The following is a 14,753-nucleotide window of genomic DNA, read 5'->3' on the forward strand; positions in this document are numbered from 1 at the left end:
TACTTGTCCTTTTGCTATCTTGCTTCACAAAGAAAGTGAAACTCATAAGAGCTTTAAAAGAGGATATTTCAGTTTACCATAGCTGAAAAACAGTTTCCCCACCAAAAATCTCCTTAGTAAACACATTGACTTTGAAATGTTGTGGAAAAACATGATTTTCTGCTAGGTAAAAATTCTGATTAGACATGGTCATCAGCTGCCTCCAGCGTGAACATCCTGGCAGTGGTGGAAGCTGGGTGCAGAAGTGGCTCTGCATCACTTGTCCTCCCCACACGAAGGGCTGGTCAGAGTTGTCTACCTGCTCTGTCCTTTCTCACAGAAAGTGCTGTCCTCACGTCCTGGTTTCAACTGGGATAGAGTTAGTTTTCTTCTTAGCAGCTAGAACAGCGCTGTGTTTTGGATTTAGTATGGGATTTGGTATGAGAAGGATGTTGATAATATACTGACGCTTTTAGTCATTGCTAAGACATCAAGGGCTTTTCAACTTCGCATGCTTTGTCCCTGTGCAGGTGCGCAAGGAGCTGGGAGGGAGAACAGCTGGAGCAGCTGACCCAAATTGTCCAGTGGGATATTCCATACCATATGACATCATGCTCAGCATATAAAGCTGGAGGAAGAAGAAGGAAAGGAGGGGACATCAGAGTGATGGCGTTTGTCTTCCCAAGTAACTATTACACGTGGTGGAGCCCTGCTTTCCTGGAGATGGCTGAATATCTGCCTGCCCATGGGAAGCAGTGAAGGAATTCCTTGTTTCGTTTTGCTTGTGTGTGCGGCTTTTGCTTTACCAATTAAACTGTCTTTATCTCAACACACAAGTTTTCTCACTTTTACCATTCAGATTCTCTCCCCCATCCCACCAGGGAGGAGTGAGTGAGCGGCTGCATGGGGCTTAGTTGCTGGCTGGGATTAAACCACAACATCTCACAAAGTTCCAGTTCCATGTTACGAAACACAGGAACAGAACACAGGACACTCCCATCCTGATCCTTTCTCCTGCTCAGCCTTCAGCACCCTGGGAAATTACCCCTTGGAGATAAACGCACTAAGAAGCAGTCCTAAGCCCGCGCACCTGTAAGATCTTGAGCCTTGTCCGAACAGCCGTGTATTTTCTGAATTGTACCTGTGTCTTTATAGCCACACAGCCATGCTCTGGGGAGCACAGTGGTATAAAGTTACATTTACTAGCAAGGTTTAGATAAATAAACATGGGAAGGGAAGGTATCTGCACTGATGTACATGACTTTTTTTCAGTGTAGCTGCACCCACACTGGCTGTTCAGCTGGTATAGTTTTATATCATGAAAAAAAATCACCCTGGTCATATATAACCCATGCACAGAGCAGGCTTTAAATTAAGTAATGCCAGTTTATATAGTTGCCCTTAGCAGGTGACATGAGTCTGCACTGACCCTCACAGCTATCCTCACTGCTGACACACAGCATTCCTCATCTATGCCAAGGAGTGAGGCATTCCTGAACACAGCACTAGCTAAGATGCTCTGGATACACCTGTGCTGTTAAATTGAGCAGCTCCTGATCTCTGGAGTCCAATCATCCATATCATTGCTTTGCTACAGTGGTCCCTGCCATGTTTTTGCCCTCACAGTTAGCAGTGTCCCAGGCTGTTCCTAGGGACATAACAGGAGCCCCACAGGTGGTGTGGATGTGTTTGGGAGAGTAAGACAGTTTAACACTATGGATGCAGACTGATCCATACTGACCGGCTGCAGGGCCAGAGAGCAGCCCCAGTAGTGTTGAATTAATTGGTACAGGAGATGAGGGCACAGCAGCAGGAGAAAAAAACAGGGATGTTTCTTCCTAAGAAAAAAACCCAACCTCTCAGGAGGATGCTGTGAACCCCAGCCCCATTTCCCCCACCCCCCTGCCCTGCTGACCAGGCAGCAGCCCCAGCACAGCAGTGGGTCTGTGGTCCACCTCTGCCTCACGGCAGGCAGCAAGATCAGCCACCACGTTTTCACGACAGTAGGCCCCAGGTTTCATCTGAGAATTTGCCTCATAGTGCACATTGGGTCTTTTTCTTCCAGGCTCTTGATTTCTTTGATTTTAGCAGGCAGCAGAGACACAGGCAGAAAGCTTGGTCTTAACAGCAGGGTGAAAAAAGTGGTTCCCAAGGAGGGAAGGGACAGAGAGGCTCCCCATTAGTCTGACACAAGTAGATGTCAGGCATCGTGGGAGTTTGCTATCCAGTTAGGAGTTTGGCCTAGGAGTACTTCTCCTCAAACTCCTTTGAACTATACTACTTTGGATGTCAGGCCATAACAGTAGGGAGGTTTCCCAGGATCTGTCAGTGGAGAATTCCCATCTGTATCATTTCTGCACCTTTCCTCCTTGTCCCGCATAGACCCAAGCTGAGTTTAACCTGTGTCTCTACCTGCAAAATGGCTTTACTGGAAGACAGCCTGCTACAGCAGAGAGCCAGCTACAGCCCTCGATCACAGGTGCTAATCTGTGAGAGGAGGCTGACAGCATCGTGGCCCCCCACGTTAGCACTGCCGTGCATGGCATCCTTTCTGGGCCACGGGTGCACAGCTGCATCGCGTCCCCCCTGCACATACTGCGCGCACACTTGCACCACCCCGGCTGCCTCCCTCCTCCCGCCAGTTTGTCTCCTCGCTGCCAGCGCATCCTCCCTGAGATGATGGATGTTTCAATTGTGATAGGGGTCTCTATTTCATGCAAGCATCTGAAAGCGCTTTGCAAAAATAGCTCGCCACCTCGCAGACAAGCAATCTGACATGCGGAGATAGGAAACAGCCTTATTCGCCTTGGAGGATATTTTAACGTTCCCCACCACCGCGGTATCCTCTCACAAGCACAAATGACCTTCTCCCTCTTAGTGCAACGAGGAGGCCCCCATTTTCCTAAGGTCCTGGAAAGATTAAGTGACACAGGTCCAAGGTTGCACAGGAAGTCTGGAAGGAGCTCTGGAAATAGACGGGGGCCCTCCTGAGTCCCTCTGCAGCGTCTTGACCACAAGACCATCCTTCCTCTCCCAAGGTTACACACCAGGTCTGTGGTGGAGCCAGGAATAGTACCCAAGTTTCCTGACACCCAAGCTGTCCTCCTGCACTGCATACCAAGTAAGCACAAATACCAATTTAAAGCAATTTATGAACTCACGTCTTGCAATTAAACCTAAGGCATGCTGTCTGCACCCAAAGCTTCCTACGTTTCGAAAGCTGTGACACACCTGGCTTAAAAAGTCCCCCTCCACAAACAGGGCAGCCAGTACCTCCCCGCAGCCAACCTCTCCTGCTGTTTCGGTGCCTCTGAGCTCCTGACACGTCCTGTCTTTGCCAACCCGTGCAAACGCCGCTCACCGCAGAGAAACAGGGTTGCAGATGGAGGCGTGGGCTGAGGGGTGCCCGCGCCGGCCGCCCGGGTACCCAGTGAAGCCGAGCCCTCCCCGGCCACTGCGGGGCAGAGGGGAGGAGATGCTGCAGGTCGAGGTGGGGGCATGAAGGGACGCTGCCGCAGCGATGTCCCGAGGAGAGACCCCGGGCCCCCACACGGTCCCGGCACCGCGGGCGTGCTGGCACGGCTCGGGGGGACGAGCTGCCAGGGGGCACACCGGGCCAGACCGGCCGTCGGCTTCCATATCCCCCACCTGTGGGGACGCACGCTGCAGTGGTGCATGCAGCTTCCCCGGGGAGAGACGGAGATGTGCTGTGTCAGGAGGGGCGCGGTGCCACGTGTCCCTGCAGCTCGTTGGAGCCTGTCCATTAATTTTAATGGGCTTTGGATCAGGCCCCGAATTCTCAGCTGTCCCGGCTAAACGGCCTCCCCAGGCAGGCTCTCCTCTCGTTTTAGAACCAGGAGGCCTTTCGCAGACCCTGCTGGCAAGGAGGCTCCTGCTGCTTTTTGGCAGCAGAGCTGCCGCCCGCAGGCAAGCGCTGCCCGGCAGGGCGGAGGCGGGCGGGCACCGTCGCTGCCCCGGCAGGGAGGAGGCAGGCGGGCATCGTCGCCGCCCCTCGCCCGCGTTGCGCAACGCCTGTGCCCGGCGCGGTGCCCGCATCCCCCCACCCGCTCTCTCTCAGCAAGCACATGCGCGACTTCCACCCCTTGACTGGATCATCCTTTTTGTTTCCCCCAGAAACTCCCCGAGTAGTCAAGGTGAGGAGCATGGATCCAGTGCTCCACACCGCGCTTCTCAACCTGCTCTGCTCACCAAGAGCCTCTGTATACGCATACTCTCAGGATTGGGGGATTTAGTAATCCTGTACAAGAAATAAATCCTGCCTGTGGCAGTATCCCCAACCCTGACCAAGACAGAAATGGAAGAAGGTGTTGGTTGGGCTCATCTGCATAGCTGTCATTTCAGGAGGTGCTTCAGAAGGACAAGACTGTGATCTTCTCTTTGCCCACAGTACATTTTCCTTCACTCATCAAGCTCAGCACTTCTGGTACGTAGCACACTTCGACAAACTGAGCTTTCTGAAGCTGTTTTATTTTCAAGCAAAGTTAGGCAGATGCCGATGCTGTGCCTCTTTACAAGAGCGAGGAGCTGTGTGCTTTTCTAGACCTTCACCTGACACCGTATGAAAGTAGTACTTGCTGTAGCACTGAAGACGACGTTACGGAGGCACTCAGCCATCAATGACCTTCTGTTCATTACTGTTATTTCTACAGAAGCAGCATTAAGAGCGCCCAGCTGAGACCATGGCACTGACTGTGCAAAGAGCAGTACATCATAAAAGACAAGACTGCTCAAAAACACTTGGGAAGAAGAGAAAACAGAGAGAAATAAAGTGATTTGCCCAAGGTTGAAGAGCAAATCAGCAACAGAGATGGCAATAAAACCTACCAAGGCTCACTTGTTTGTCCAATCTGTGAGATTATGTTGCTCTGAACACCTGCTGCCATACACACCGTCATGCCTCATTTAATATATGATGCATTGGCTGGTTATTGGCAGGTTGATATGTTACTACTCAGATGGAAAATGCTGTTCAGACCGTCTCTGACAGGCTTTTTATACCTCACATCTCTCTCCTTATGAAAACTTTCCTTAAAAGACACTTTGGGATAAATGAAGAAGATTCACTTCATGAGAAGCGAGTTGGTAGATCGTGTCTAAGGTTTGGCTTAGCGAGAAGGACGTATAGACAGACAAGCCCCTGCAGTCAGTGAGTTTTCCATTGATCTCACACCAAAGTACAGTTCCAGTAGTTCATGTACTTATGCAGACTCAAACGAGGGGAGCAGTTGTGTACTTGACAGTTATAGATCACCAGCTACACTAATTGCTTGATTATATCTGCTCTCCCACTCTTTGTGTTTAGAATGGCATCCCCCTCCCCTGAAATGAATGTGAACAGAGGATTTTCATCGACTCCCCAAAGCGGTGGAAGGTGGCCCACAATGATTGGGGTTCTGCATTAGTGGAGCAAAAAGGAATTTATTTCCTTGATTTTCCTTTTCTTCCTAAAGTAGAAGAACACTTTGCCTGTTTCTGAAGTGCCTCTGCTAACTAACATGTGGCACTACCTGAAGGAGAGCTAGTTGGGGCAAACCAAATCGGTGAAATTGCCTGAGTGTTCAAGGCCAAGCCAGGGGATGGGATCACATCCTGCCCCAGTATGAAGGCAGCAGGCACCAGGGGCAGAGTGGAAACCAAAGATGCAACTAATACTTCAGACAGGTATCCTAGCCAGGACACTTGTGGCCACCAGTCAATTTGGCATCACCCTTTCCTGGAGAGTGAGGTGCCACCTCTCGGCAGATGTGACTAAAGGAGCTCACATCCCATGGGTGCGCATCAAGGACCTGAGCTGGGAGCAGTCACTGGTGTGACCTGGGTGTCCTCAACTCCCCTGGATTTCAGGCAAGCGTTTGAGGTTGCAGGAAATGAAGAGCTGAGTCATGATGAGCCCCACATCTGGATTGTGACGGAGCGCAACCATGTTGCTCTTCCTCGGGAAGTGATGCCATATGTGTTTATATATACACAACCCAACATCACTGAGCAAACATTACTCAAGGTTTTGACAGACATTCGCTTTTGGGATAAGAGCGAGCACAACCATTCGGTCAACAGTTCAGAAGCTTAGAAGGGGAAAAAGGGGAGTCTACACAGAACAAGTTGTTCCCCAGCCTTCGCGTCTCGGTCCTACCCCACCCACTCGTGAGTCTACAGAAGCCTGTCAGGTGCCCGGTTGAAAGGTTCAGTCAGTTCATCATCAGTTATGGAATAAGCATAGCACTCTGGTTATCATTAATAATATTTATTTTGGAAAAATATTTTAAAAATGAATTTCTTCATTAACAAAACAGTAAAAAAACCTCAAATAACATTTGCACAATATTCCATAAATACATTTATATACAAAAAAATATAGTCACATAGACCCGAAGTGCCTTTGTACATATTTACCAAAAAATTTAAATTATAAAAAAAATGAACATCACAAAATACTCAAGCTTTACAATTATCATGAAAATATTTTTACAGATTCAAAAAAATAACACACTTTTTCTCACCTAGTAAAAACACATTTTAGTATCAAAAAAGACAATAAAGGCAGTGTTTGTGTCTCTAATTCAAGAAAAGACTGGCTCATAAGAATCCAAAATATACACTTCAGGCAGTGCATGCTTCTTATGTAGTAATTAAGTCCATTCATTTAAATATATATAGAAAAGCAACTGACCATAGTGCAATGATAAAATTCATAAAAGGCAGTGCAACAGTAATCCTTGAACACAGACCCTTGCCTGGTGTCCATCTTGTTTCTTTATTTTGCAGTCACTTTGCTAACTTCAGTAGAGAACCAGCTCAAGCCTGAATTTAGTTTCTCAGCAGCAGTCAGTGAAGGAATCTATCTCCCATTCCTCTTTCAGCAGCATTCATCGGGGCACGTCTCCTCTGAAATTGTTCTGAACAACCACCTTGCCATATCGCCTCTGGTTTACACCTGGTGAGAGAAAACACGAGCAGAGATCAGGAGAGGTTAACAGAAAGTAAGAAGAGGGCTGTAAGGCTGCAGAGGTCGGGACTCTGTCTTTACACTGGGCAAGAAGACTCTGCATGAAGCACATTAAGGGGTAGGTCAGCAGACCACAACCACGCTGTTACTGCACCCTTGTCTGCAAAAGCCGTCGCACCCGTAACATCCACAGCAACAAGTCACAGCAACAAGTCACTGAGCTTGTCTTTACAACATCCACAGCACGACAAACTCAAGCTGGTTGGATTTCAACATGTACAGATCGCTGTGGCACCAACCAAAAGAGTTCAGCTGCCCCGACCTGTGTTAGATGAGGGTCGCACACCGAGACTTTTCTCTGCTGTTCCAGCTGCCAGGCAGTATACTAACCTCAGTTGCTATGATGCACTCGTCTTTCTCTTCTGATATGACATACACCGACTGGTACTTTGTGTCTTTTGAAGTGGAATATACTGAATCTGGTCGTTTTCTTTCAGAAGTATCGCTATTGAAGACAAAAAGAGACAACACAGGTGAGATGGCTGTTGCTTAACGCTACCTATGAGACACACATACCCCCTTCAGAGTCAAGCTTCCCCCAGCACTCAGATGTGAGAGATACCTCTTTAGTTGTACTGCACTTTTCTCCTCTGCCTCTGAATCATACGTTTCACACTTGGCTTCACATTTGCTGTGCTCCTCTTTAACAGAGTCCTCATTCTTGAGTTCATGCACCAAATTGTAATCCACTGATGGGTATCTGACTTTGTAGCCATTTTTGTCCGAGTTATCGCTGTGAAAGTCCACTTTCTTATTCGTGTTTTTAATCTGAGTGGCACCAATGACACTTATGGAAATGTCCTTCTCGCGCTGGCAGTTCGCCAGGTTGTTCATGGTCTCGGTCTCGCTCCTGCAGGCATCAGGATGGTGGTGCCTCTTCTGCACTCTGAGCCTGACGCAGACGACCACAGCAGCACACCCCAGCAGCAGCATGAGGACCAGAATAATCCCAGCGCAGACAGCGATCCAGGGGAACTGGGCATTCTGGCCTTCCGTGTACTTCTCGGTGAAGTCGACGATGACTGGTCCCTGAGGCGGCTCGGGGAGCAAAAATTGGCAGTTGAGCCCGCCGTACCCCCGGGCACACTCACAGACATAGCGGTTGTTTCTTTCGTGGCAGGTGGCCCCGTTGTGGCAGGGGTTGTGTTCGCATCTGCTCACCGGGGTGCTGCAGTTCTTCCCGTTGTATCCCGGGGGACAGGTGCAGGAATAGTCATTGACACCATCTTGGCAGGTCCCTCCGTTGACACAGGGAAAGGAGGCGCAGTCGTCCACATTATCATCACAGTGTCTCCCAGTGAAGCCAGCCTGGCACTGGCATATGTAGGAGTTGCCCAGATCGACGCACTGGGCTCCTGCAAGACATCAAGGGGTATGAGTGCTGAGTGGTGGGCAGCCAGACCCAACAACCTCCCACTTGCTTCTCTCAGGATGACTGTCACAATCAGCAGCTGAGAAAAGCTTTCTTTTTGAGAGGTTAGCTCAACCTTTGCCGAGTCTGATCCACCATAAAAAGTATGTTTGTTTTTTTTTTTTTAAGGAAGACATTTGTTAATCAGATCTAATTTTCATTCTCCATCCTATTCCCTTTTTAACGTTTCACTCAGCTTGGACAACAAAGCTAGTCCAGATCAGGTGAACACCACAATCTCACGTTACAGAGTTTGAGTGGCAATGAATGAGGAGGACTGCAGTAAAGAAAGTCTTCACTAGTTTAATCAAAACAAGAAGATTACTGTTACTAGATTACAAGTAATAATATTTAGCACTTGTATGGCATTTGGCACCCACAGACCTCAAAAAGTCTTTGCAAAACATTTGCAAGTATAATCCTCCACACTGTTATGCATGGAGCTTCAGGCCATCACCTGGCCACAGTCACCCCTTGAGAAAACATGGTTTGCAGCAGTGGCCCAAACCACACCATTATGCTTTAAGTACAGTTCCTCCACCAAGTCAACTATTGACGTGACATGGACCATGACTGATAAGTGGGCCTTGTTATGAACTCCAGACCAGAAGCCAAAGTAACTGGATGGTCTCCTTTTAGAAGGCCACTGTAACATGTTTGGCCTTACCATTAGCACAAGGGCTGGAACTGCAGTAATCGATCTTCTTTTCACAGTTGAACCCAGAATAACCCAGTGGGCAGCGGCAGCTGTATCCCCCATCAGGGTTGTCTGTGCATCGCCCACCATTGAAGCATGGTCCATCAGCACAAGTCATTGCGCTCAGCTCACAGTTTTTACCATAGAAGCCCGGGGGGCAGGTACAGGAGTAACTGTTCTCAAGATCCTGGGGGAAAGAAATGAGAAATTGTCAAAATATTTATCTGAAGTTGCTTCAAAATCCAAAAAGGGATTTCGAAAAAATCCATAAAACTGACACTAGCTCCTCCCTCGGAGGATGGCACAAGCAACTCAAACTTACTGTGCAGCTTCCACCATTCTTGCAAGGGTTGGCGTCACATTCATTGATTTCAATCTCACAGTTGGAACCTGTGTACCCAGGTCGGCAAGAACAAGTGTAGCTCCCCTGACCAGTGTTGGAGCACGTGGCACCGTTCTCGCAGGGCTTGTGGTGGGTGCAGTAGTTCAGGTCTGTAAAAGATTATTTTTTAAAAAATAGAGAGCAGTCAAGATATTTGCTACTTTGCAAGGCTAGCACAGGGTGGGTTAGCTGGAAATAGCAGCTTGCTTTCCATGTTTTAGAACAGACACTCAAGCAAGGACTGAGAACTCACCCTGGTTGCAGAAAAGGCCACCCCAGCCTTCCTGGCAGTTGCACTGCCACGGCTGCTGACAGGTACCATGAAGGCAGCCTGGGTATCGGATGCACTCGTCACAATATCGCCCTTGCCAACCCACTCTGCATCTGGGTAAAAAAAAAAAAAACAACAAACAACAAAGTCTCGTCAGATTTAGACTTCTCACAGTTGGAAACCCTATCACAAACTCTGCAAACACACCGATGCCAGGGATCAAGTTTCCTAAAAGCCCTCAGTGATCCTTCATGTGAGAAAGTCACCGAGTCCAACCGTAGCATCAGCTTTCATCGGTCCCAGCTATTTCTTCTTCTTCCTTAGATAGAGCCACGGTTCCAGGTAGTTAATTTGTTTACTCTAATAACAAACAGCTAAACCTTACACATAGCCCTGTAAACTCGTTAGGTTAATATTAATGGCACTGATGTTTGACTTGTAGATTAATACTTTGATCTGGCATCACCTGGATTTCTCAAATTACCATTTAATATGAAGAAAGGCATTTAAACCGACCCTTTGAATGACCAATGGCTTACTTAACACCAAAGCATCAACGTTAAAGACAAAGAAGGGAGCAGGAGGGGAGCAGAGAACTTACTTGCATTCCCCAGGTTTGTCGCAAAAGCCGTGTTGCTCATCGCATCCAGGCAAACAAATTGCTGTAAACAAACCAAGAAGGGAGAGACATCAGCACCAGGGCCGAACGCCTCCCTTTTACAAGTCCGATCCCACGAGCACCTTGCGGGTGGGGAGCCAGCCCCTTTTACTAGGTTGGGGCGCTTAAGCACAGCTGAGTTAATCTCTGGAGTCTGCAGGAGTATTGATCTCGCCCCATAACTGGACACTTTACTTATCGCCGGGGATGAGCATTCTTCTTAATACAGTTGCACACAGACAAAAGAAGGCTCACAATTGCTCCCTTCCCCACAGCCCCTCACCCCCCTTTCCTTCCCAGTGAGGGTCAGAAGTCCTTTTTTCCAATTCTATGCACACAGCTCCACCTCTTAATATCCCCCGAAAGTGTGTGTGCAGATAAGAGTGGACAGCTGGTGTGCAGGGTGCCAGTGCAAGACAGCTGCTCTATTGTCTATTCTCTCCCAGCAGCTGCCCCACTGCAACAATACCCCGGCCCCGGAGCCAATGGGGCCGGCGACCGGCGGCCGGGCAGCCTATCCCTGCCCACAGCTAATCTATGGCACGCGCGTGATTTCGCTGCAAAAAAAACTTTTTTTTTTTCTTATTCAAATAAATAAGTCTAAAGTTCTTCCTCCCTCCTTCCCCCCCTCCGCCCCCCTCGGAAAAGGGGCGGGCGGGTGAGTGCAGCCCTGGTAAAAGAGGTAAGCGGGCCAGCAGGAGGGAGGATGAGGGAAAGGAAAAAAGGGACTTCTGCTCATTACTTCGCCTGGTTATGGAACTCATTAAGCAGGCACTGCAAAGTTTTAATTCAACAAAGACAGCCAGAGACAATGGCATGCGAGGGGAAGGGCTGGGGAAGAAAAAGAAAGGAAGAATCGGTGCTGATAATCAGATCGGCTCCAAGTTGGAAAGAATGGAGCTAGGGGCAAGGCGACGGGAAGCAATCTGCGATGGGCAGCTCCGCTCGCTAACGGTGGAACATTCTTTTTGCACGCACACGTAAACACATCTCCCCTGCCTAGTAGGTCTGCATCGCCGTTATAAGCTGGGTTTTTCTGAGAGGGAAAGTAGAACGAAGAGTGGAAGTAACAAGTCAGGAAAGACAGACAGCTTTCTACTTCGCTATGGGGAGAGCAGCGATGTACAGGCATCCAAAAGTGCTGACAGGCCCGAAAGAGCTCATTATCAAAATGCTTCCTTTTTCCCCACCCCTTGCCACAGCCGGGCTAGGCAGTTTCAGTCATGGGAAAGGTTGTAGTTCCTATTTAAAACACTGTCAAAGGAAATGCGAGCCCTTCTGCCTGCTGTTTATTGTGCAACGTTGTACCATGAACTGCTAAAAGCATCCTAGCAGTTACTAACAGTGTGGACAATCAATCTGGCCTCGTCTGATAGCATCTCAGCTGAGACCACGGTGTAGGTGGGCTTTGAGAAAAACAAAAACACAACAACAAGAAGAAAACTGAGAGGCTGCTTTACAGCCTGTAACTCTTTTCTCCCTGCCTGCCTAGCCCTTGGATGACTGGAGAGGAGCAAGCACCCAGTACGTCATCAGCCAGCATACTTCAGATCCGTGTATAGACACAAACAGAGAATGCCATCACATGCTGCAGCAGGAGCTCTGTGTGCACATTTGGGTTTACATCACTTTGTGTCTACAAAGGGCAGTAACCTCGTACAAGGCTGCAAGTATCTGACATCCCTCACTGTCCTCTCTGCCATCTGCTTGCCGTCCCAGCTTTTCCTGCTCTATTGACACACCGTATTCTTCAACAACTTCAAACTCAGGCATACTTTAAAACTCCCATCCCTCACTACTTTATTAGTAGTAACGATCATGGCAATGGCACAGAAAAGAGATGGGGAAGAAGTTGAACATTCTCGTGGAACAATTTCTATTAGTGGCAGTTTATGAGTACCCCAAATGAGAAATGTATGGTCTGGAGGGCACAGAGAATATCTTGGACATTCCAATACTTTTCTCAATGTAAGATTGCAAGACATCAGACCATAACAAGCTTATCAATAGGCCTGCTGCGTGGATGTTGCCAAAGCCTAGCTCCCTCTCCTGAAGCCATGTACCCTGTAGATGAGGGTATCAATGTACCATGGTTGAAGGAATGGCTAGGTATAAAAAGTAGTCCTGATATATTTTAATAAATCCTCAAGCAACTGCTGAACATTTTGCTTTCAGATTTGATGTCTACAGCAAATGAGCAAGAGTGTCATGTTGGCACTGACATTTTATTAGCTTGAGAAGGGGCTATCTGCATTACCTTTCTGTGGTAATGCCGAAGATCTCCCGTCCCCTGCACCAGTAAAGCCTGTACACAGCACCAGACCTCCAACCGCTTTAGCTTGGTTCCCTCTCTCCTGTGGGACCTGATCTCAGAGAAACATCTCCCTTCCCTCCCAAGAGTTCAAGGCACACTGCTGTAACTGGCATCCGGGGAGACAAGAAGGTGGACACTCACGCTCAGTGCAGTACTGGCCTTTCCAGCCTGGGTTGCACACTTTCTCGCCACGCTCTCCGCAAGTGAAGTGACCGAAGGCATCATCCCGGGGGCGGCAGAAGACAGAGCAGCCTTCTCCGTAGTAGTGCTCATCACACACGAAGCGATAGGAGTACTTGAGGTCAGTGCGGCCGCTGCTGTGCTGGTCCTGGGACCACTCTTCACCCACTGCCAAGTGCCTCTGGGTGGCCAGGCGGCTGATGAGGCGCTCGGGGTTTTCTGTGTGAAAGCAGAGAGGAGGAGAGGCGTGATCAGAGAGCCCGAAGCGGGCAGGGGCATAGGAAGATGCTCAACAGGGGGTCTCTGGTGGGAGGGGAAACGCAGAGGCAGGACGATAGGGCTGCGTGCCAACAGGTTGGCTTTTCTTTCCACGGTCTCCCGAAGAGGAGCAGGGATGGGATGGGATGGAGGCAATGCACTGCACACCACAGAGAGAGCGGAGCTGCAGGACTAGGATTATTCCAGGGAAGGGCCTGTTTTGGGACAGTTACCTGTGGTGAGGTCGTCAGGCGAGTCTGTATGCAGAGCTTCAATGATGAGCGAGAAGGTGCCCTGGGGAAAGAAGAAGAGGAGACAACCGGCCGGGAGAGGGTGAGAGAGGGCAGGGCCAGGAGGCAGCTCCCCCAGCCCCCCAGGGGTTACTCACCCACCACCCCCGCCAAGACACCCTCGGGGGATCGGCGACCCCTCGGATGGGCGATCGCCTGGCTGGAGCGGCTGGGAGGTGTATGGACGAGATGCGACGGGACGATGTGGGCCGCCCCCACCCGCGCCGCCTCCCCTTCCCCCCCCGCCTCCCCGCTCCCGACTTACGGGCCAGGTGAAGCCGAAAGGGAAGCGGATGGGGTTGCTGAAGGCGGGGTCGGCGCCGCCCGCGCCGTCGGGGACGCTGAAGGAGTTGGCGCCGAGGACGGGGGTGATGGCGCTGCCGTAGGTGCAGGGCGGCTCTGGGGAGACGCTGGCCTGGTAGTGCTTGAGGCAGACGCGGAAGAAGGTCTTGCAGTCGCACTGCTGCAGCCCGCTGCCGCCCGGGCCGCCCCCGCGGCAGCAGTTGCGGTTGCTGAGCAGCCCCTTCTTATTGACAAACTCCTGCAGCTTCAGCTCGAAGACCCCGGAGCAGCCGACCTGCGGGGCGGGGACAGCGGCCGTCAGCCCCCGCCGAGCAGCCCGCTCCCTCGGCCCGACCCCAGCCCCGCCGGACATCAGCAGGACTCACACACACACATCCCCCCGACGTCTCTCCCCGCTTCTCCCGGCTGCAACAGGCAGCGACAGCCCCCCGGCACCCCCGGGGGACCCCCCCGGTGCAAGGACCACCGCAGGTATTTCTGCCTCCCCCTCGCCTCCCGCCGCCGGCACTTACCTGGCAGCGGCTCAGCAGCACCGAGAGGAGGGCGAGCGTCAGCAGGAACCGACCTCCCATTTTGGAGGGGCAGCTCTGGTGCCCTCGCTTTCCTCCCCCTTGTCTTCTCGTCAGAGGGGAAAGGGGAATGTGTCTCTTGGGGGAAGGGGAAAAAAAAAATACAGCGGCCAAAGCCGCTCGCCCCAGCAGAGCTGGAAGAGTTAGTGTCACGGTCTCCTTTCAGGAGTGTCTCTGACTTTTTCTTCCCTCTGTCGATACCTCTAGGTGTAGCCCGTCGACGACTGACAGCTCTTTCGGATAGCAAAAGAAAAGGGGGGAGGGAAAAAAAAATGTTAAGATCAATCTGCTAAACTCTTTTTCTTTCCCAATCCACGATGCTCCTCCTTTTCTCCAGAAAGAAAAAATAAAAATTAAAATTAAAAAAAAAGCAACTTAATTCCCAACAGAGGCAGAGAAAAGGCTTCCCAAGGA

General features: G+C 50.2%; 1 protein-coding gene across 1 annotated transcript; it reads right to left on the minus strand.

Annotated features, from left to right (window-relative positions):
* Positions 1-6,928: 6,928 nt before the first annotated feature.
* DLL1 (delta like canonical Notch ligand 1) lies at positions 6,929-14,342 on the minus strand. The gene is made up of 11 exons (XM_086626049.1): positions 14,283-14,342; positions 13,733-14,044; positions 13,411-13,471; positions 12,881-13,138; positions 10,369-10,429; positions 9,750-9,880; positions 9,437-9,606; positions 9,085-9,301; positions 7,569-8,361; positions 7,337-7,451; positions 6,929-6,934 (listed from the first exon to the last, which is right to left on the minus strand). The coding sequence occupies exons 1-11, from the start codon at positions 14,340-14,342 to the stop codon at positions 6,929-6,931; spliced, it is 2,184 nt and encodes a 727-aa protein (XP_086482175.1).
* Positions 14,343-14,753: the final 411 nt, after the last annotated feature.

The sequence above is a fragment of the Tauraco erythrolophus genome, chromosome 2 (genome assembly GCF_009769465.1).
Source record: "Tauraco erythrolophus isolate bTauEry1 chromosome 2, bTauEry1.pri, whole genome shotgun sequence".
NCBI classification, from domain to species: domain Eukaryota; kingdom Metazoa; phylum Chordata; class Aves; order Musophagiformes; family Musophagidae; genus Tauraco; species Tauraco erythrolophus.